The 24,932-nt window shown below is 34.0% G+C and overlaps 1 protein-coding gene across 2 annotated transcripts in view; it reads right to left on the reverse strand.

Annotated features, from left to right (window-relative positions):
* Positions 1 to 12,400: 12,400 nt before the first annotated feature.
* CHIC2 (cysteine rich hydrophobic domain 2) overlaps positions 12,401 to 24,932 on the reverse strand; it is a 56,240-nt gene continuing 43,708 nt past the window's right edge. Inside the window, exons 4-6 of one of the 2 annotated variants that reach the window (XM_080796481.1) lie at positions 18,027 to 18,083; positions 17,801 to 17,860; positions 12,401 to 13,833 (exon numbers count right to left, since the gene is read on the reverse strand). In XM_080796481.1, the coding sequence (XP_080652607.1) occupies positions 13,783 to 13,833; positions 17,801 to 17,860; positions 18,027 to 18,083 (168 nt within the window). In that variant the 3' untranslated portion in view covers positions 12,401 to 13,782. The remainder of the gene's footprint in view (positions 13,834 to 17,800; positions 17,861 to 18,026; positions 18,084 to 24,932) is intronic. The other variant, XM_080796480.1, reaches the window with a different exon arrangement.

The raw sequence follows: 24,932 nt of genomic DNA on the forward strand, positions 1-24,932 counted from the left end.
TTATTTATTTATTTGACAGAGATCACAAGCAGAGAGGCAGGCAGAGAGAGGAGGGGGAAGCAGGCTCCCCGCTGAGCAGAAAGCCTGATAATGCGGACCCAATCCCAGGACCCTGAGATCATGACCTGAGCCAAAGGCAGAGGCTTAACCCACTGAGCCACCCAGGTGTATTAAGAAGAATAACTCAATCTCATTAGTAACATATTTCTAGCTCTCTTACCTGCAAATCTACATTAATCATTTAGTAAACCGTGCATTAGCCCAGCGAGGGGCAACTGGTTTTCACACTACTCTCCTAAGATCTACTGGTGGATTGGAAGATAACTCATTAGCTGGATTTTTTTGTCTCACTTAGAAAGGGAAGTTCAACAGGCCTTTAGGTTACATCAGTGTCATCTCTTAGAAGTATCCTTTAATACACTTTTTTAAATGCACTTTTAAAAAGATTTTACTTGAGAGAGTAAGTGCACAAGTGGAAGGAAGGGACGGGGGAGAGGGAGCACCAGACTCCCAGCTGAGAAGGGAGTAGGACTCAGGGCTCCATCCCAGGACCCTGGGATCATGACCTGACATGAAGGCAGAGGCTGAACCAACTGAGCCACTCAGGTGTGCCTCAATACACTTTTTTTTTTTTTTTTTTTTTTAAAGAAAGCCTTCATCTGCTATTCCAGGCCACAACTTACATGATTTGGGGACACTGTAATAACAAATCTCTTTGGTAACTAGCAGGAAAGGAAATACTAATAACAAAAACAAAACAAACTTCACAATACAAGGTTTACTTTATGGAAGCAAACTGAAGAGAATGAAAACTAGCAACTTCTTTTGTGCCTTCTGAACTTTGAACAGATGAGGGGGAAAAAATAATGAAGGTATTTCTTAAAGCTGAACCTATAGTTGTTGGAAGTAACAAAGTCATATAGACAGTGTGAGATAACTGAAACAACTTATTTCACCTACGTAAGTGTAATAGACGATCCTATGAAGAAAAGTCTACTACCAGGGCTGCATTTAATAGTAGATTTAAAATACTGAGCTGGACTCCTTGGCTTTAAGAAAACAGATTCGGTTATCATCTATTTTTAAACTGTTAAAATTGTTGTCAAAGAAAACACACTTAACCTGGCATCAGAATGACAATAATAAATTTGTAAAATGTTTCCCTCTTTTGTTTTTGAGAAAAATATATCTTTGAAAGGCAGTTTTGTGAGTAGATGGAATTGCTGTGAAAGTAAATTCTACCTTACTTGAATTATTTTTGACATTCCCTTGGATTTGTTTTTAAAACTTCAACAATTAGACCTGGCAGTTTCAAAAAGTTCAAAGCCTTAAACCTTTTCATGTTGAAGAAAACAAAATAAGCATTTTGTCAAAACAAACATGAAAATAAAACTCAAATTCCGAAATCTAAATTGTTATTCCAAGGCAGAACTAATACTATCTCTGGTCAGCACTCTGAATTATTTAAAAACAAGAATCAGTTTTTATTCCTTCTATTTTAAACTATTTCAATATTTCCCCAATTAATTTTAGACATCACCCAAAGGCATACTTTGAACACATTCTAACATACTATTTAAACTTCTAGATTTCAACATCGGCAGCTCCTGTACTTCATCTTCTTATTTAATGAAAAACATTCTCCAGATGATTTTGAATGATTTAATGAATTTCATTTGTGGTCTTAATACAAATTCATTCCAAGAATGCAACTGTGATGTGTAAATCAGAGTCGTTTAATGGAGGAACCACAGAGATAACCAAGAAATTCTTCGTGTTCACCCATTCATGTCTGGAAATGTGGCATTCAATTTTAACACATTCGAAGCCCAGTGATAGGGGCTACACACTGCTGGAAGAACACAGAGTTGAGCCACCTGTCAGAGTTCAGTAATCCTACATCAAAATGCTGTATCTTCACCGATGGCCGCTTCTTCAAGAAGAGAACTCCAAACTATGTTACGTTTCTGACAGTGCTCCAGGCATTCAAAGGAAAAGCACACTCATAAAAGTATTTAAAATTCTGTGATTTTTAAAGTCTATAGTCTTATCAAAAATATATCTAAAGCTGATACTTTAAACTGCTAAATTTTTAAACTATGCAAGAATAAGTTCTTACATGAGAGATTCTGGTTAAAGGGCTTTCACAGTAAAAACCATTTCAGACACTCTAACTTCCTGCAATTGAATGGTGAACACACTTTAAATTCATATGATACACAATTTTCTTCTGCAATCACAGCCTAGAGCCATAATGCCATTATTACTGATGCCAATAACTAAACTTCGGCCCTTTCCTGTCATTTCTCAGGCACCTGCCTGTCAATTACCCTCAACTGGCAGCCTGCTGGGCGGCCAGCTCCTTGAGCATAGAGTTCTTAGTTCCAACATTTCCATTCATTACATCAGCCAGCCACTATTTCCTCCACGACCCTTTCAAATTCCTTGTAACTTCACAGAACTTCCCAAAGTATAACATGTTTAAAAGAATGACAAACTGAAGTTGAATAATTCTGCTCTCTAGTGAATATTAACTGTCAAACATTCCATTTTTATATTGTCACTCATTATCAAGACGGTTGATTGCTATCCATGCGGAGGCAGAACTAGAGTGGCAAGTCTATGGAGAATTGGTTTGCCACATAGCTGAGCAATGATGCGCAGACTACACTTCATTATCCCCAAGCATTTGTTACGTAAGGGAACATTACGTGGAGTTTATGTGCACAGATCTATAGAAAATGTAAAGTCGGGTTCGCTGAAATTAATGTTGCTACACATTACAGTTAGCTCACGCTTTTAAATAAAAAGGGAAATTAATGGTAAGGAAACAGGATATAGTTAAGTTAGCCTTACATTATTCACTGTTTGCTTGGAAAATGCAATGAGAACACACACATACAAATCGGTATTTGTAGACCTGCCTTTGTAATTTAAAATGTTAATGAAATGTAAATTTTTTCAATACAAAATTCATGAATGTTCATCTCTAAGCTACATTGTGTCCAACCTTGTTGGAGTCCTTTTTTTATTTTATTAGTACCGAAAGTCCCTCATTGTCCATTTCTCTTCCATCTCACCACCACCAAAGAAAATACACTTGACAATCACAATCAGAGTGGTGGCGGTAAAACATAAAATAATTTTAATTTAGAAAACAACACACCCCTAGCATTTTTTTTGTAACAAAATCAAGTTTTTGGGTTCCAAGCTATTTATCATGAAGAGAATGTGTTTAATTTGATGTGAAGTTGGCTACCCAGCAGTCTAGTCAGGCTGTAGAATGTTTAACTCAGGGCCTGGTAGGCTGCCAGCCATTCTGAATGTTTTCACACGGACCAGCAATAAATAATTAAACGTTTAAGTAACAGTTCTCAGGTTAGGCAGTAGATAGAGCTAAGATTTCCTCACTCCTGGAGATAAGAAATTTGGGGAATTTTTTTGGCCCAACAATTTGCTTTGGGTGATAGTCTTTTAGTTACACAAAATCAATCTTGATAATGCTTTCTGGATTTCAAATAATTACTTTGAGGACTTTTTCCCCCCCCTAATCGCTAAGTTTGTAAAAAAGACTCTATTTATAGCATTTATTGCAGGAAAGACCCCACATTTGTGAACTAGAGATCATATGACTGGGGTTTTAGTCCTGCTACTGTCACTAACCATCTAGGAGTGCGTAAGAGGTTAGAATGGGAAGGGAAGTTATCTTACCGGAATTGAGAACATTTTTCAAGACACACATGTTCTTCTTTCCTCTCCTCCCAATTCTAATGGGGGTGGGAGTATAGTCATGTGTATTTGAAAAAAGAGAAACACTCCCCAGTTGATTCTAATGCATATTTCCATAGGACACCTTTAGGGTTTCTTCCAGCTCGGAAATCCCACATTTTTAAACAACAGATGTGGGCTATGGCTAAAGAGCAAGACCCATTACTGACAGAACTGGAAAAGAAGATAGTGCTTTTCTACACACATCCTTTCTTCAAAGCTCTTTCTAGCCTCAATGTTGATGATTTTGGTAGTACTTATAAGCATGCCAAGCATTTATAAATAAGCTATCTCATCTTTGCCCTAAGCAGTATACAGAACAAATACTAGTCAATCAAGGCGGAGGGGCTGATTTCTTACACTTACATTATGTTACAAAACTACCTTCCAGCAGGTAGTAGTATATTTCATACAGAAGACGAATTTGAATGAAGAGCTGGCTTATCAGTTTATAAGTCTTAGAATACTTCTGTCAAATTTTAGCTATATATGGAAAATAATTTCACAAAAGTTTTTGGTCCATTCTGGATGCTCAAAGTAAAACTACACTACTTATTTTTCGCCTAAATGAACAGGGCAGGTTTGCCTACCTCTTCAGGTCAGGGTGTCCAAGTGTATGAATCCTAAAGTTTAAAGTAATGTAAAAGTCACTTTCAATGATTAATACCACTTTGGGGGGAAAAAGAAAAGTTCTCAGTATATAATACAAAAATATTATGTTTCTCACTAACTTTCACCTATAATTAATTCTTATCTATTTTCCTCATTCTTACAAATTCTCAATTTTAGTATTATGGCATGAAAAAATCATAGCATTTATAGAGAAACCATTGAAAAAAACAGTCAGATATGCCAGGCTGAAGATACATATTCATTCCTATACTTTTTGACTTTAGTCTTTAAGCTATAGATAATTAATTTTAAAAGCTTTAAAAATATTACAGGGGAAAAAAAACACACCCAGAAATATGGGTATACCAAGATTTTGGAATGTAAGACAAAAATTCTTACCAGATGTGGTCTGGAAATTGAGATTTTATCTATGAAGCACAGTAGTTGACAAGCATCTTTTGGGAAAACCATCTAATGAAAAGGTACCATAAATACAGAAATTAAGGATTTCCTTTTCCGATGTTCTTTACAAATTTCATATTTCCCACTGGTAGCAGAATGCCTTTGGAATTTATGCTTCTTGTCCAGATCATTCAACATTAAAGAACTATTAGAGTTTTTACTGATGTAATTAATTAACTGTTTTGACAGAAACAGTCATTCCTTGTCTCCAAATAATGCAGGCTTGTCCTTTTAACACTTGAGATACTTCTCTAGTGATCAATTTTAAATCTGCTCAGACTTGTATGGCAATTTTTCTTCATAGTTTCCATATTATTTTTGACATTTCTTATTTAGAATGTCTAAAATTTCTTCAAGTTATATCAGTGCAGTATTTGTGCTGATTAAAAAACAAAACAGAGGGGCGCCTGGGTGGCTCAGTGGGTTAAAGCCTCTGCCTTCAGCTCAGGTCATGGTCCCAGGGTCCTGGGATCAAGCCCCGCATCAGCCTCTCTGCTCTGCAGGGAGCCTGCTTCCTCCTCTCTCTCTGCCTGCCTCTCTGCCTCCTTGTGATCTCTGTCTGTCAAATAAATAAATAAAATCTTTAAAAAAACAACAACAACAGAGCGAAGCCATACACATTAATAGCAGACTGTCAGAATAATGTAAACCGCTGAAAGCGCATGTATGGTTGGGCCACAAAGGTACTCCTTAGCACCTTCAAGGTACTGCCATCTAAGCAAATCACTTCACTGGTTCAAGACACCTCTTCTTCCTTCCACTGAGACAGAATATTTGAACTTTATAGTAAAGAGAGTCTTTGAAGTCTAGAATGGGATACCAAGTAAGGAGCATATAAAACCTTCAACTTGACACTCCAGTTAACATCCTTAGCACCCAGTGACATACCAACAAGGAAATCTGAGTATGCTAATCCTCACCACCAAAGAACTGGTTCATCCACAGGACCTCCTTTAAGAGACAACACAAGGTCGTAAGGTATAGAAAGTACCGTGCTAGAAGAATTCAAAAAGAGACTGGGGGTAAGAGAGAACCATGTCTTTGCCAGTTGAGAAAGAGTTTTTCACTTTTTTAAGGGCCCTATATTCGCCAATGAGGTAATCTATGGTATGCAGCCTGAGCTCCAAAAAGTGGGTGGTCTTTGCAGAGGGAGGTGCTCACTCACTCTACCTCTGGCCAGAGCCAGTTCCTGCAGCTGGACCGAAGGCAGCCCACAGACTACACTCGGCACATTTCTTCATTTCTCACTTGAGTGCCCTTCTTTAGTTCCCTTTCAACTGCCCACTTTATATCGGCTTCATTACACCACCGCTCCATTTGTAATGTAAATTGGGAAACTCGGGGAAGTTTTTCTTTTGGCCTTGTCTACGGAAGAATACGGAGAGGTATTCAAAACGTATTAACACAAATCAATGGCACCAATAAAAGCAAAATCTCCTTAGCAACATAATCTTGATTGCAAAAGGAGAACTGAGAGCATTTAGCAGAACAGTGGCCCACATGGAATACGCATTTGTCTGGAAGAATCCAGCACAAAGCCTAAAAGAGAGATTTTGAAAAAATCCAAAATTAACTCACAGGGAACAGTTACTCTTTTTTTCAAAAGTACACAATTGGCTACATTAAATCTATCGTGTGCTTTTGGCTCAGCAACATTGTATCACACCACTTTGCAAACTGAAATTACAACACCCTGCATGCTTCACATGAGTTACAGGGTGTTTTTTGTTTGTTTTGTTTTTTGAGGTTTTTTTTTTTTCTTCCTTGATTTCTTTAGTAAAGCAAACAAAAAGTCTCAAGAAATATTCATCTCACACACAATGCAAAGAAAATTGAATGGCTATCTAACAATATCTGAGACTGTAGGTACAAAAGGTTGGGCTATCTTTTTTAGGCTTTCTGTGCTGGGTTCTAAGATAGTAATGCCTGACAGCGGTAATGGTATTTTTGCTTAGGTCTCCATTTGTGAAAAAGGAAACTGAATACACTTCTGAGAACTCTCATATTTTTCTTGTCAGAATGAAAAAAAGAAGTGAATGAAAGAACAGGAATTCAGAAAATAAAGACTCAATTCTTTTAAAACTACAATATTGAGATGATTCGATGAAAAAATTCATTCACAAACACAAAAATTTCCCTCAGTTTCTAAATGTTTCAAATAGGATTGTCCTTTTGTATTTTAACTAAAGCAATCCAGGTGATGGGGATGAAAGTATCCTTACTGCCTAACAAAAACTGAGTTACAATTTATCTTAGAATGAAGTGTGTGTGCATGTGTCTGTGTTGCACATACATGTATTTTTCCCCATATATGTGGAATTATTTCTTAAAAGTTTTGCACTAGAATCTGGGTCAATCAAGTAAAACTTTTTTGAAAAAGTAAAAGTATGTATGACAAATAGTTATTTGAAAGAATATGAAAGATAAACTTTAAATACTGCTAAATAATGTGTATTTATAGGAGTAATGCTTAGAATTATTTCTGCCTCCCCCTGAAAGTTTAAAAACCAATGCTAAACCTAAAGAAGATAACTGAAAACCCTATTTTCAAAGCTGTATTGGCTTTTAAAACTTAGGGACAACTTAAATAAGATCTTTGGAGGAAAAAAAAATAAGTTGTACCTTTTTTCTATTTTTTCTAACTATGTGCAAGCTTATGAATACACAAATACAAAAATTTATTATGCATGGTTCCTAAACTTACATTCATAATGTCAATTATTTTATTCCCAGATATTTGTAGAGATCCTACCTACAGAAGTATCTGTGTGTGTATTCATTCATATGGTCATTTCAACAGACATCACTAGTTTGGCCAATTTCTTTTAAAGTGATTGTTCTCTAAGTATCAGGCTCTCTTTTCCAACTTCAACTAAATTGGCTTAACATTTTATTTAATATAGTACAGTCTTTAAAGACCAAATGCTGCAAATTAGCCCTCATTTTAGTTTCAAGCACAGAACCATGTACTGAAGTCACGCACTACAACCAACTCACTTAACAACAAAAACTCAACTAGCCAAAGTAAGCAAGCAAAGTAAAAAAAAAAAAAATTCTCCTAGTTCAAATTAGAAATTCATTTGTTTACTAGAAAAACCCTGTCAATTAAGACTTGATTTTATAAGACTAAACATACTGTAACATACCTGAGACCAAAAACCAAACCACCTTAAACATAACCCATCTACACATTTCTTTACAATTATGAAGGCCAACAAATTCTTAGCTACCCCCCCAAATCTTAACACAAACAGATGTTTGACAATGGTGTTAATTTCTTAATAATGAAAGAAAGACATGATATATACCTTTAAAATTCAACTGTATACTTTACCAAAGTTATTTTCATTTTTAAAAATGTTACTAGACTTACCTGTATGTAAATAGAATTACCTGAAAACATAGTAGCGACCCTGACTTGGGTCTGCATAACTGCTCACCCACCATAAGTTTCTGATTATTTTATTCGAGAACTATTCCATGGTTACTAAGGATTTAGGAATAAATTCCTAAAATGCTTTACTTCTTAGTGTTTTTTTAAAAAACTGTCACACTTACATTATAAAAGATAAATAAAAGAATACTTTATTCAAGGTAGCCTCCCGTTATCTTCTCAAAGGACATGATAGCAGAGAAAAACCATCTAGAATACTTTTTCTTTAAAAAAAAAGTTCCATTATAATACATAAAGAATATATAAAAGGAAGCATAAAGCTCTGTGCAATTCCCCATCATTGCATAATTTTGCCTCTTGTAAACCAAAGTATAAGATAACAATGTAGTTATTTCTCTCGGCCAGAAGATTTCAGCACACCGCTTTCCAACGTCTACCTTGCTTCTACTCCAGCTTCACAATGCTTAACTCTTTTGAGAGGACAAAATGTCACTCATTAGCTCCAACAAATGTGAAAAAGAAATAGAGACTTTAAAAGAGCTTTGATAACTTCAAACTCCTGTTTATGAAGACTTCATAGCAATGCAATGAGATTATTGTAATGACCTAATTAAATAAGCTGCTACTAGAAGAGAAAGAAGGAGGTGGTCTTTTATTAGTGCAAAAGGGTTCTTCAGGGAATAGAATGCTCATTCGTTCCTCTAGAACATTTTAAATCCATACAGTATTTATGTCAAGAAAGAACTAGAACCAGTTATACTAAATAACGAACCAGCAGGAAAGATAACAGGAAATCTGCAGTTTGAGAATGTATTACATATGGTTATGTACGGTCTAACAGAGTAGCCAAAAGACTGATCTGTTACTTGGATTCTCTTAAAGGCTGGATGACTTTCTTTAAAAATAAATACATATGATTTTTACCTATCTGACAAAATCAAGGATGCCTGGTATGGTTAGTGAACTGAAATATTTCTGAGATAAAGCTGAGAAAGCGATATACTATCTATCTTTCATAAAGAGAAAAAAGCAGTCAACTCTTAAATTCAGAGCACCATGTTTATGAAGTAGAGATGTTACTTAAAGGGTGGGGGCATGATTTTGCTTAAGTATCTGAAAAGTAACTATATCTTAAAGAGTCTTACTAGAAAGAAAACTCTTCTCAAGTATTATATTTAATGCCTGTGATTTTTAAACATGCAAGTCATTACTATAAATATATATAGGGAGTACTCTTTAATTTTAAATGCAAAATTCAATAGTAACTCAGGTTTCTGCTGACTCTGTAAATAAGTCAAAAAAGCTACTCATTCATTTCTACTTTTATATAGGACTTAGTAAATAACAGCAAAAAAATGGTTTAAAAATATGAGGTAGTCATAGTATCTTCCTTTTGTGGAAAAAGATAAATGCAAAGAAGCCATGTAATTTGATGATTTTGCAGAACAGCAGAAATAACTTCAAAATCAGGATTAGCATTCTTTCTATTTTCAGTATTGTCTATTAAGGCTATAAACAACCTCTATTGTTTCAAACTTGCCACTGTGGGAGGAAGGGGAATATTGCTCCCTAGTACACAGAATTATGACTAATAATTTAAACAATACTTAGGCTTCTCTTACATTACTACCTAAAAATCTCTGTAGAAGAACAGAACAAGATAATAACTCAAGTTTTAAAGACAAATCACCTTCACACCCCAACTTATATAAAAGGCATGTTCCTAAAAATAACATAAAGCTGGCTATTATATCTAAAAGTAAACCTAACACAACTATACAACTATTATGGGATAATTAATAGTTTGGTTTAGGATTGGTCTTGAGCCTATTCTTTCTGCCATCATACGAGATACAGATCAGTTTTCTTCAGAAATGGTGGTTTGAGAAGCCCCACATGCAAGCATCCTATTACTTTTTCCCTGCAAAGTCTGCACCAATAAGGTCTGTTGAAAAGGAAAATACCGATTGTTCCATGGCTCCCACGGCAAAATTAAGTAAAGAAATTTTTGAAATGCAAGTACCGCCTTAGCAGAATTAAGAGTGTCACCCATTAATCATTTAATATGACTAACTCACTTTAATTAGCCTTCTAAACACCTAGCTAAGAATACAAAAGAACGGACCATTTGTACTGCGTGCTCTAGGGAAGGAAAACAAAAGGCAGTGGTGAACTATGTCCACATATAGATGAAGACTCTACACAGCAGGAGGGCAGCAAAAGCACCCACACTGCTTCAGCAGGATACGGGAAGGAAAGAGAGTCCAGGACTAGATGTTGGAATTCAGTCAAAGACAGTTTTGAACAGATTGTACTTCTGATTTAGTACTACTAACCGATACTTGAGCCAAAGCAAGTATTTACAGTGAAAATCAGGCATGCAGCTAAACGTTGTAATTGTGAAGCAGAATATCGTACGAGTTAAAACAGTCTATGTACATAACGTTATGTAAGACTACTGTGGTCTGGACGCATGCAACTGTGGACCCAGCGGTACGTGTTACTATGACTATCATTCTTTCATAACCCAAGATTGGTACGGAATGTTGTCCAAGTTCTATACAGTTTGCCTGTGTCTACTAATACAAAGATGCTATCAGAGGTTGTCTACAAAGAACCCTGAAAACACAACCATGGAGAAAATTGTAGTTCTTCCCGATTTAAAATTATTCAATTATAAAAGTAGTTTTTCTAGTACGAAAAGGAAATTATTGCTTACTATTAAAGGTTTGAACACCTCTTGATTTTAGGCCAAAATTACATGTTTATATTCCAAACGAATGGAACCTAGTCATTAGAGAGTCTTAATAAAGCATCTGAGGACCATTTTAGGTAGGGTAAGGTGACCCCCTTGTGAGCAGGGCCAGTGTCTGCCTTAGAAGCTAAACGTGTCACTTGAATTTTACTTATAGTCTTTAGGTAGAGTAGGTATATATTTTAACTCAGATATATAACAAGAGTGTGTTAAAATATAATAAGCTTTGAAAAGTAAATGTTTCTACACAAGAATGGTGGACTACCTATAAAAAGCCCGTAATATATAAACGAAGATCCTAAGTTATTCACTTGGCCTATGTAAAATCTATACACTAGATTTTCTGCTAATAGTATCTTTTCTTGGCCAGTTTTAAAAGTACCTATGGTTCATGTCTCACAAATTTTAAGTCAAAAAACAGGAACTGAAGAACAATTAGCATTTTAAATATTTCCTTTGGAAATGTTTCCTAATGTTCACACAACATTGGCATCTCTGACATTTCTAATTTCCAGTAACATGGGCACTTAGATTCATGAATCAAGAAAAGATAAGCCAGAGGGCTTACTGGGGGCTACTAATAAAAGCCCAAACATGGAACTCTAACTGCTCAAGGCATAACTGGCTAATCGTAATGTTACATATTACGCATTCATGGTTCTTTTCTATATACACATCAGAAATGTAAGAGCGCACATTTCTAAGGAAACTTAAAGTAATTGACATACCTCTCGAAATCAGAAAAACTTTAAAAGGATTCCTATACCTAAATACTATCAACTGTGAAAATTATCTTATGTTAAAATAGTCTTATGGGAATAATTTTTAAATTAAAATTTCCAGAAGACTAGTAACAGGAGAAAATAAATTGTCTAAATAGGTACAGTTCTTCCTATAAAGTTGATCAATACGGTACTCTACAAATTTACAGAATTTTAGATATAGAACGCTCCGTTGCAGAGTCTACACAGTTATATTTTCCTGGTCTTTCTGAATCCTGAGGCAGATTTAGCCTTCTCCAGACAATAATTTTTCACACTGAAACCACACAGGAATACTAGTTTTTGTAATAGCATTACCTTTAAGTTCCGCTACTTTAAGGTGGCAGGACACACCCTGGACACCAGGTCAATAAAGCGAGAAAGGTTTGAATTATCTGCACTCTCAGCTCTTCAGAGGAAAAGTGGTCTATAAATTCAAATTGTTAAATGTTTTGGGGGGCAATGGAAATAATTCTCAGGTGGAAAAAAAACAAAACAAAACCCTAGTGTTTAAGATAGTTCCTCATGTCCAAAATAGGATGTAGGATTTAAGATACTAGAATCCAACTATTCAAACTGATATAGAATTACAGTACTTTGGAGAAGTACAGAGTAATACTTTTAAAAAATACAGGTATATAAATTAATGAAACTGGTATTTAAAAGATTTAATACAAGGAGAAAAGATATTGTATAGTGGTACCAATTCTCAATACAAATTAGTAAGCATAGTTTATATAATTTCAAAAGTTATTCACATTATTGCTAGATACCACAGTTGTATGGAACAAGTTCTTGACACACATTAAAACTTGTATAATTTCACGTTTATAAAAACAAAAATTTACACATAGGCCATTCAGAAATTTAGAAAGTTTTAAAATGCATGGAGATATGTACAACAAAAGGAAGGAAAAAATATGTATGTTTGTATATGTTTAAAAGAAACAAGCTAATCTGATTCATACTTGTATGTCACATTCTTAATCAAAAAAGTATACATAACTGGACTGAAAGCAAACTAGTGGATAAAAACAGTACTAGATCTCTCCTCCATTTCTTAGTAATAATCTGTTCTAAATATCAATGGGGTATTAAACACCAGCTTACTTTTAATTCAAGAACTTTTGCTTTCTTTCAAAAACCTCTCAGAAACATATATCCATTCTGCAATTATGTTAGATTGGGAGAAATATTTTCCTTAGAAATTTTTAAAAGGAGTATTTCCATACTTTTCTATATAAGATTTGATAAACAATAAAAAATAACACAAGTAAGGCCATTATTATCATCTTGATCAAAAATATACACAGATTGTAATGCTACTATATTTTGTGATCCTGAGCTCTAGTAACCATTAGGTGCATGCATACCATTTGTTATTTGTCTATTCTAATAAAAATAATTTAATCCTGCCTTACTACCTCTGAAGACAGAAATACTTTCAAAAATTTGATAGGTCTTCATAATGTTACAGATATTTCTGCTGTAAACAGAGCGTTAGGAATTGTATGGGAAAGGATATATTAGGTTCCAAAAAGCTAGTAAAGAAAACTTACTATTTTAAAATAATAACTATTTTAAATTTTAAAAGGAAGAAAAATAATACAAAGAGTGTGCTTGCTAGAATAGATAAATAGAGCCTTACAAAAGTGTTCTTCTATATTATGGCATTAATAAATAAAAGACTGTGTGTACCTTGGTGATAAAATAAAAAAGGCTGGCCACTTTTTATGCTAATTTCAAATGTATTTTTTCGATAATACAAAAAAGTAATCCTTGAAAATCAGAATACATAACAGAAAAGAGCACAATAACTTAAGTATTAAACATTTGTATGAAATAACTTGCAAAGTTTGACAAAAATGCACACTTAGAACATGCGGTTATTAAAAAAAAAAAAAAAAAAACAGAAAAAAAACACCACACGATTCTGTAGAACCAATGTTATGTCACCACCAGGAGAGCACCAAGCAAGGCACCATTGGAAAGACAACATACTTGGAAAGTCTCTATAAATAAAGTAAATGCTAATCTGGTCGAAAAATCGGTGTCTTTGGTAAAAATTCTATGAGGATGACCTGCAGAAGGAGAAAAAAAAAGTTTTAAAAAGACTTAAATAAATTTTTATCTTAAAAAAAAATTTCAGTTCTATTCCATCACTTACAGCAATTTGACAGTGCCCCTGAAGGAGAATGCATGCAGGGATGAATGAGGAAGGGAGTCAGAGGTAGCATTTCTTGAGAAATGACTACATACCAAGTGTCTCATACACTGTGGATCTATTTAACCCTAACAACTTCTCCATGAGGCAAGTATTATAACCCTCATTTTACAGATCAAGACACTCATTATCCAAGTAATTATAACACCACAGCACTGTGGAGTCAGTACTTGAACAAAGTACTGAACAAAGTACTTGAACAAAGTACTTGAACAAAGGACTACCTTAACTCCAAAGCCTTGCCCTTTTTTTTTTTTTTTAAATTTATTTATTTGTTAGAGAGAGCGAGCGAGCACAGGCAGACAGAGTGGTAGGCAGAGGGAGAAGCAGGCTCCCTGCCAAGCAAGGAGCCCGATGTGGGACTCGATCCCAGGATGCTGGGATCATGACCTGAGCCGAAGGCAGCTGCTTAACCAACTGAGCCACTCAGGCGTCCCAGCCTGGCCCTTTCTAACTGCACTTGTGGTTACAATCAACCCAATGTTTATTTCTTCCACCTTCCTCCTTTGTATCTCACCCAATTCCATGGGTCTTTAGGTTCTAGATCTGCTCTCACTTTACCCTACCATGATAATAATCTCTTGATAATGGGTCCTTTATCTCTTTAATTTTTTTAAAAAGCTCTTTTCATCTTAAGTCAGCAATATTAAAGATTAAATTTGTTCCAAAGGACCTTTTACTATGAAACTAAAGGAAAACCAATAAAAACAAAATTCATTAACACAGAAAAACACAAGTTAACCAGAGCTAATTTTTATTTCAAACTTGAGTCATCTTAAATGACAATCAATTCTTTCCCTTGTTCCAGGCTCTGTATGAAACTGATGTTAACAAAGTATTATTTGAAAAACTTCCAAGTTTGGTGAACTCCTCATTTTTCTTTTAGAAACTTGCCCTGATATAACCTCCAGGCTTGGACTCTCTTCCACATTTAGGCAACTGGGCCAGAAACTTTCATTTTCACTCTTCAATTCTCCTGACTTTTGATCTGCCTCAATAAAGCAAGCTTTTCTACACACAACTCAAAAATATTTCTCTCCTACTTTAGTTATTATCCTGTACTACGTCTTTGGCAGCATCCTCTGCCACTCTTCTGACCTGGTATTTGCTGACAAAATGTTCCCTAGCTTCCTACAGTTTTTTATTTGAGCTGGATTCCCCTGTTTCTCAGTTACCTCATATAATAAATAAAGGGATTCGACTAGATGGCAAAATTCATTGCAGCTCTAAAATCTGATGATTAGGAACGCCTGGGTGGCTCAGTTGGTTAAGCGGCTGCCTTTGGCTCAGGTCATGATCCTGGCATCCTGGGATCAAGTCCCACATCAGGCTCCTTGCTCTGCGGGGAGCCTGCTTCTCTTTCTGTCTCTGCCTGCCACTCTGTCTGCCTGTGTTCGCTCTCGCGCTCTCTCTCTCTCTGACAAATAAGTAAATAAAATCTTTAAAATCTGATGATTAAAATCTGATGAAAAAAATCTGATTTGATGTTTAACCTACTCATGAGTCAACATTCAATAAACACTTGCATATTTCAAATTTGTCCTCATTAGATAGTTTTTATAAATTTCAGGTCTTAGGTATATGTATTACATTTTACAGTGTTAACTACCTAATGCAAAATAAAGGCTACTTTGACTATATTTGAATTATCATTAGTTTTTAAAGAATATATCATACAACTTCTTTTCCTTCAGAAGGAAACTGGCCACTTGTCTTATTTCTTCTAAATCACACTATCTTACTGTATCTGAATAAAAGAAAACTTGGTATCAAATTGGTATTTTTTCTAAATTGTCCCCAATATTCGAAGTATAATCAGGAGAATAATTTTCCTTTAACTAACAAATGAAACTTCTGTAAGTCAAAGACAAGATGAGGTCAAAGACAAGTGTGGTAAAAAGGGCCCCCATTCATTAGAAAAATGGAGCACTCTTCTTCCTACTATTTTGCTATCTTAACTTTTGAAAATTATTTTTTAGGGAGTTTTTGAAATTATGTTATTCTCCCATGCAACTATCACAAATATACATACTTGGGGAAAATTTAGAAAAAATACATTTTTGCAGCAATTTTTATATATTTTTTCTTAAAAAAATTTGTATTTCAAAGTAATCTTTATATCCAAAGTGAGGCTCAAACCCACAACCCCAGGATCAATAGTCACATGCTCTATGGACTGAGCCAGCTAGGCCCCCCTATATTTTTCCTTTTGACAACCCTTCTGGATACCTCCCATATTGGTATGTGAAATAATATGGCTTTAGGAAAAGTGTTTATCTAAAAATTCATGATAAATTAAACTATTTTACAAACAAAGAACAAAGTTCAGAATGTTTTGAATGGTTAAATTATTTTTAGTTAATAAAAGAATGTCATAAAAATAAACATGAATATTTGAGTGCATTTTATGAATGAATAACATTCTTAAAATTCTATCTGGAAATAACAGCACTGGAAATGACTTTCATGTTTTCCTTCCCAAAGTAAATTTAGAAATGCATTAGTATTTTGGTTCATAAATATAGCAAGTATCTTTTCCCAAAATCCTTTAAATCATCCCTCCCCCCAAAATATATAAACTCTTACCATCTATGATGAAAGCACAAGACTAGCATTTTCATAGGTCAATCTCAAAACAAGTTCTTTGAATATGCTTTTTAATAAAAAACGTATCAAGTATCTTTCTCATCATCATAAATTAACATGTTTGATATAATAGATAATGATAAAATCTACATTCTTTGATTCACTGAATAGAGCTGTTCTATGAAAAAAGACATTTTTAAGATGTCTTTTATGTACAAGGCTAGAAATGGGATTTGACTGTATGATAATGAAAGAAAGGGAAAATGCTACAGAGAAAAATGATTTTATGATAATTTCCAACTATTTAAGCACTGTTTTAATCAATGTCTTGGTCACACACGCTCTCACACACATGCTCACACATACATATACTATCTATGACGGCTATATTGTTTCAGAGAATAGACAAAATCTGTCAGAAATGTGCCTGGGTACTTCACAAAGACTATGAGTTTCTTTTTCAACAAATAACTCTTCCACAGATCTTTTTCTTTTAATAAAGTAACCTTTCCATATTTAAAATAAAACACCCAAGTTCAGGGGAGAATAAACAAAAATTCACGATCTTCTACAGTATTCTGAACTTTTCAAAAGGAGAAAAATTGCTCAAGTAAATCAAGGAGTCAGTAAATTATATCCCATACTGAATAAACTCTAAAATTCATTGTACACATGTGCCAATTAGGTTTCTTTTAAAGAATACAGAATGAGCAACATCTCATCTCCTGCTTTAAAGATAATTTTTACAAAACAATATTCTAATAACATTTCAAAAGATTCTTTAAAGGCCACTGAGGTATGGGCAGTTAAAATCTATAAAGGCTAAAGGTTTCTTAAGCTCCAACGGCTTGGCTGAAAGGTTTTCTTCCATACTTGGAAACTTGATTAGCATTATATAAAAAAGCCATATCTGACTTGCTGCGTAACCAAAGTTGTGGTTATTCTTTATACAGCATCTAAAATTTCACACTCCATCAACACATGTTCAGGCTATTTTATCTTGGCAATTAATTTATTATTTTTCAGAACACAGTGAAGCCTTGTTTTCAAGTCATTCATAACTTTATAAATCAGTCTTGCACATGAAACCATGCATCTGTGAACCGTAGAAAATCCCTGCGCTCAGGAGATTAAGCTCCTGACACCTTTGCTGATTAATAATCATGGAAAGAATAAGATCAGAAGCAAAATAAATGATCATTTAATAGAGAAACTCACAAAACAGCCCTTTAACTTACATATTCCATCATGTTATTCGTTTCACATTTCCTTTTGCTCAGTCTCCAGTGCAAGCACAGCTAGACAAGTAGGAGAGTAAAAGAAGAAAAATGAGCTCTATTTTATTGCAGCACACAGACTAACCCATTTGTCCACCTTTCATATTTTTAGTTCAACAAAAGCATCTGTTTCCATACTGTGCAATTCAGACCCCAACAGTACGAAGCTGCTCCCTGTGGTACTCACCTTGTGGTATAACCTATTGTTTTCCCATTCTAATAACTTCTCAATCGATCTTCGTGTCTGGAAGACAAATGAGAAAAAAGTTTACTCTTGACTGGTTTTAGAAAAACTTTGTTTTGCAGCTGTTTTTTGTGTGAAAGGGAAAGAGGTAGAAGACAGTGACTGAGTGAGTACATGGTGGTCTATAACACTTTCAACATTTTTGTACTAAGCAGTACCCTGAACAGAAATAGTACTCCTATTATAATAAAGATATGGTTTTATTCTTCAACATTGTATCTTTTTTTAACTTTCAAATTTACTAGCCTCTGATCTGAAACTATTGAAGTCTTTCTAAAAGCTAATGTCAAAAATATAAATAAAAATAAGAATGAATAAAAAGTTAACATCATCTACCAAATGATATAGATTTTAATCCCCATTTCTTTCAAAAATATTTCTGTAGTACTTAGTGATAAAAGTTCCTTCACTCATATTTTAAAACAAGTTATTTAAATATTAGTTAACAAAATGCAAATGACTTCAGGGTAAAATCGAAAAGAAAATAATTAAACGTTCACAAATTTTAAAAAATCCATTAGCTATCAAAACAAATTTTCGCATCATACTTAATACTCACATTTAAAAGCCTGTTTATTAATTATTCCACAGATAAAGATTTTCAGAGGCAAAATATATATAAACCACAAAAATGATACTAAAATCAAATACTAAAATCAAACGCCTAAGTCAATACTACTGTTAAAGGAATCAACTGAGAAATGTAAGTTCACTTGATTTCTGCAATATCTACTCTGCAGCAGGAAATGTGTCTTGCCTGGAAGTATGAATAAAGGAGAGGATAATTCATGATGCCAGGTGTTAGGATGAGACTGACACAGCTGCAGGTGCAAAAGGGACAGTGTTGCCGCAAGAATCAACTGCAACTTGGTGCAGCTGCAGCTTCCTTGCGAGGGAAGGAAAAAAGCATCTAGTGCTATTAACGTGTACAACTAAATGAGTACTAACAGTCAAATATGAAAATCTGCATGTCAAGCAAGGATGAGAGAGGTAAAGAACTGTTAGGATCAAGCTGGTTTTGAATAGTTTAATGTTACATAACAAATGGTTAATATTTCTTTAAAGTATCTACTGTCATTTACGTTACCGTATTACCTTTTAGCATGTTGTACGTACAAAAGATACTCTAGTCACAGAGGTGCCAATTATAATTCATAACTACCAATGAATTACCCACTATTGCCACTTTCCAAGCTTATGTCATAAAAATCAGAAAATCACCTAACTCTGAGCAATAACACGCCAATGACTAATTTATTACATTACTTTTTTTGAACAGTATTTTTTTTGGCAAGAATTTTAAGGGAGAAAAAGTGCCCTTGTTAACAATGATCAGCAGACCTCACTTGTTTCTTTGTAAAGATAGCCTTTTAGAGGCAGCTCTCCTTTTAAATGAAAATAGGGCAGCAGTTATGGTCACACTTTTTGTTAATTTAGTTGCCAGTCAGCCCCAAATCAAAAGAAAATAAGGCTGCAGAGTGTAATTAACATTCAGTTCAGTCGTTTTGTCCCTTGTCTAGCCCCCAAGCTTTGTTAAAATTGCCATCTGAATGCTGAAGGCTGTAGGGAAATCGATTTGATTCTAATCGCACCATGAAAAGAACATGATCTAACTGCTTTCAGCCCTCCGTAAATCTGTACTAGGTCTTTAGCACAATGCAACTTCCAATTTAAAAAGCACTGAATGTCTCGTCAATGACTTTGTGAAGAAAAAAGAACAAGGAGCAGACATAAAAATTCCAATAGTTGTTTAAGCATTAAAGTTCATTTGCATCACAGCGAACCTGAAAAGGGCTGACCTCTCAAACCGCCTCTCAGGTCTATGAAGTTGTAGCCTTGACAAGCTCACATTGACAGAGCTCATTGACTCTGAAAGGCTACTCTATCAATGGTGAAAAATGGCAATAGGTTCTACTCTGAGCAGGCATCTGCCTGCCCACCCGCTGCTAAACCAATGGCAAAACCGATTCAAAACCTGAATCTACCTTGTAATCTTCCTTTCTAGGACTTTTTAATAATAGATTAAGATTACTATACAATTTGAGGTTTTACTTTTACTGATGTTTAAAAAGGGGGGTGGAGGATGAAATAACTAGGGTGGGGAGAAAAAGCCATCCAAGTCCAAGGTTTTGCATCAATGTAAAAAAGTAAAAGCTTAACATTACATTCAGTAAATATTCATTACTCAAAGAAAAAAGTGTAGTTAACCATCATATTTCATCACAAACTTAAATCTATGCTATATTATAATAAGAATGGGTCTCATTAGGAATGGATCTCATGGTGTATAGGATACATACAAAATCAATTTAGAACTTGAAAATAGTTACTTTAAATAACTTAAGTCAACTAGCAGTTTTTGGATAAAAGGTAATTACGAAGTATAAACCTAAAATTCCAAAATATTTATGTAGGAATTCTGAATTTACTCTTTGCCTCTAATTAGGAGTTTAATGATAGGGTTTGGTACAATAATTGTATCTTACAATATTTAAGAACTCAAAACAAAACAAACCCTGATATGCAATATTCTGAATAAGCATCTAAATATAAAATATTTCTACATACTTGACAGTCTGGAGAAAAAGCTGTGAATTAGCAGCATCTAATCTTGCGATAAGACTTCTTTCCTGCTTGACAGGTGAAAAAAAAGCACTTGCACGTGCAGCTTAATTAATCATTGCACTTGACATCTCAATGATTTACAGTGAGGAGCAGGTGAGAACATACAAAACCAGAAAGGAACCCTTGATCTAAGTGGAACATTTCTAGGACACTAAGGTGACAAGTATATAGATTCTAGCAGTCATTTAAAAAAGGAAAGAGAAAGAAAAAAAGAAAGAAAGAAAGAAAGACTGTGCCACAAATTATTTGTTAGTAACAACAAAAGCTCAAATTAAATGGAAGGAAAAAAAAAGCTTTAACTACCAAGAATGTTTAATACTCTGCAATTATTTTAGCTAAAAAAAACCCCAAAATATATTTTTAAGCTTAAATACAATACCAATTTAGCAAATACTGAAAAAAATATATGACACCTCAGCATTTATAAAAGCTATTTAAAAGCCTTTCAACATGAAAAGAAAGCATCTTATAATTGCAGTCATCTAGAAATAACAGTGAAGAGTTTAGGTCCACAGGGTTGTTAGACAGCTATCTCTAAAGAAATTTAAGATTCAACACTTCCAAACTCTATTAATTACTACTAGTCAAGCAAATCTAACCATACAAAAATCTGTTCTTGATTTTTAAAAGTTTGTATCAATCATCAAATTCAATATAAATTAAACTAATATGCATCAGAAAAAAAAATAGTACGTACAGGGCCTGTCAACACAAAATACCAAAGAAATCATCTTTCAGTATTCTAGGCCAGTGGATTTCTAAAAATAAGTCATCTTAATTTTCTTAAAAGAATTTGGTCCTTGTGAAAAGCACCAGACTTATAGTCATGGGAACTAAAAATCTTCTATTTAACTGAAAAGAACAGGGGAAAGGGCAGTGCAGGCTTCAGTGCTAGCTTCCCTACAGTGGGCCTTAATCCTTTTCAGTGTTCACACCCTGGGGGTGAGAGGACAGGTTAGTGGTTCTTTACCAATGAATCCTCAGGCCCGCAGCATAAGATGATCAACAAGAAATCTAATTTTATCATGGATTCTTAATTAAAAGGACCAAGACCACCAACTCACACCATGCAAGCAAAACAAGTTTTTAAGAGAATAATGTCATGCCATTAACCTGGTCTGGAAGGGGACAGCCCTAAGAACTGGACTCCCACCTATCTTCCTTATCACAGAGCTCACTTTTTTCCCCCACACATTTCTTCATTTCAATACCTTGCTAATTACATTTTTCTCACATGTGAAGTAACTATAATATAGCCATTCGGCAATGTTAAAGTAAAAAATAACAGAGATTCAAAAACATTTCAATTTCTAAATAAACTTACTTAATAAACAGACTTCTAAGTAACTAATAGTAATAGAAGGATAGACACTTTGGCTTCTATTTCTATTGCTTTTGATTCCTTTTAATTTTTTGATAGAATTGTGGAAAGAAGTGAAAACAGGAAAACTGTAATAGATGTAAAATGGCCTGGATAATTCATAAAATGGCTAATTAAATAATGATTAATAAAAAATTTACATTAGATATTTAGATAAATATTTACATTAGATATGCCATATTAACTTCCAAAGAGGCATCTAAAGTACACTTACAATAGTAAAATACTTATAAAGCACCTAGAAAAAGTTAAGTTAGCACAGCTAAAAATTAGGGTTTCTTGAAAATTCAAATTTGACTTATTATGAAGCATTTTTGCCATTTTTTCTAAATATCATTACTTTCTAAGGAATAAATTACTATTCCTTATAAGCAAATTACATGCCATTAGATATATAAGTATTTCAGGGCAGCAAGGACTCATTTAGAAAGCCCTGAGTGTATTATTCCTCTACTTTGTTACCACTATTACTTAATAGTATACTCATTACCAGTGATTCACTTATCACAATCAATTGTTTGAAAAGTGGTTTTTCAAAAAGTGGTTTTCTAGAAGTTTAAAAACTAAAATCAATGGAAATCTCATGAATTTTAAAGTACTTCAAAGCCAAAGGAAAAAATGTTAAATGTGGAAGCTATAACAAAAATTTCTCTGAATTTTTCCCAAGGAACAGCCTTCTTATCAGTCTTGAAAACATAAATATTCTAAAATATGTTAACAAGATGTATAAATAGAATATCTCACTAATAACTATAGAAGTTCAGCTATTTAAGCTTAAAATACCTAACTCAATAAACTCAAACTTTATTTGAATGAGATTTATTCACAATATCACAATGTCAAAGAGCAATTTCAAATGCTCAATTTCTTTAAAACATTTTAATTTTAAACTCCTAAATTTATAATACATTAAGCTTTAACTAGAACAATACTTCAAATATATGCATAATCTCATTTTTTAAAGTATTTTTAAGTATTTTCAAGTAAGAATTATACTTTCTTTTGACATCTGTACAAACTGAAATTGCGAAAATAAGTGATACAACAATGTTTCTAGTTACGAGTCATTAGAAGGAAACCATATGACATTTTAAACGCATTATTTTAACAAGAGAAAATTACTTGAGTCACCTGTTTCTTCTGGATTAAATTAAGTCTTACACTGCAGTGATGTGCAGAAAATTAAATGGCACACCTTGGTATTGTGACACATGAAAAATCTGGATTCAGCAAAAAGACAAACTAGAATATGATCAGATTCCTCAAAAGGATGTTTAAACAAATTCCCTTCCTGCACTTAAAGGCTCCTTTTAAAAACTGTACGTGAACATTAACTTTTAAATAACCTAGATAAACTAAAACATCCACCAAAGTATCACCAGAACAACACCTTTAGTGCTATTTGTAAAAAGTAGTATTTTGAGATGAAGATAAGCTAGGCAACTACAAATATTTTGTGTACCAAAACTGTAAGTACGGTATGCTTAAATTCAATTTTATCAAGCGTTTATGACGTGGGCTAGTGGTTCTTACCTTTTTTAGGTTACTCTACTTGGTGAATGATGAAAAAGGTATATATACATAAATACATAAAATGTTACACATGATATTAAGGTTGTTATCCACTACCTGATAATATTTCAGTAAATACGGGTAACATCTCAAAAAACGAAAACTGCATTCATTGTGGGTCCACTATACTCAAATAAATGTTTTTAAAAGCTAAAACTGAATTTGAACTGACATCAGAAGATTAGAAAAACTGTTCATGAGACAAGTGAATTTCACTAAGCTAATATAATCCAAGTATTACTATCAGGGATTTTTAAAAACTATGTAATTACACAAGAATGAAACACTGGTTAGGACCAACAGGTGAGAGGAAAAGTCACTCGCTAAGTGATTATAATGGACAACTAGAGAAACAAAAAGGGGTAAGGAAGGAATAGTATCTACTGATCTTCACATCCAACTAGGTGTCTTCCCTTTGTTACCATATGTAATAGTCACAAAGCATCCATAAGGCATCTTGATTCACCTTCATTTTACATATGAAAACTACAGCTTAAAGGGGTTAAGAAACTTAAAGCTACACTAGAAAGAGGCCAGGATATGAAACCAGGATTATATGGCCTTCAATATAATGCTCTTTTCATTATACACCAGAGCTATGAATTTGTAAAGAATCTGTAGCTTGTCAAATAACACTTCTATGACATGCAATAAGTATCTAAACCACTAACGAGGCTATTGGCCTTGATCATCCAACTTATTCTAAAACTAAATTCTTTCCATCTCTAATATTCTGTGATTCTAAGGTCTGAAAAATACCCATTCAATTACTCTATTCCTCAGTTTCAATGAGATTCATCCAAAATGTGTTTTATTTTTTATACCTTGCCTAATGCAATAAAACACAACCTGAGGTATATTTCTATTTTATATATTAAGTACACAGCCTTACAGAATTTAAATGGTTTGCCTAAGGTCATACATACCATTCAGGGGAATGACAGGATTCAAGCTCAGATCTCCAAACTTTAAGGCTAATGGTTTTTGTTTGTTTGTTTTTAGATTTTATTTGTTTGTCAGAGAGAGAGAGACAGAGAAAGAGAGAGCGTGCACACCAGCAGGGGGAGGGGCAGGCAGAGGGAGAAGCAGGCTCCTCACTGAGCAAGGAGCCTGATGCAGGACTCCAGGATCATGACCTGAGCAACAGACACATGCTTAACCAACTGAACCACCCAAGCATCCCTAAAGCCAATGTTCTTTCCACTTTGGATAATTATTTCTACTTGCATGTGAATTTTTTAAAATTTCAAATAAAATATAGAAACAAGATA

This window comes from Martes martes (assembly GCF_963455335.1).
Source record: "Martes martes genome assembly, chromosome: 2".
Lineage (NCBI taxonomy): Eukaryota > Metazoa > Chordata > Mammalia > Carnivora > Mustelidae > Martes > Martes martes.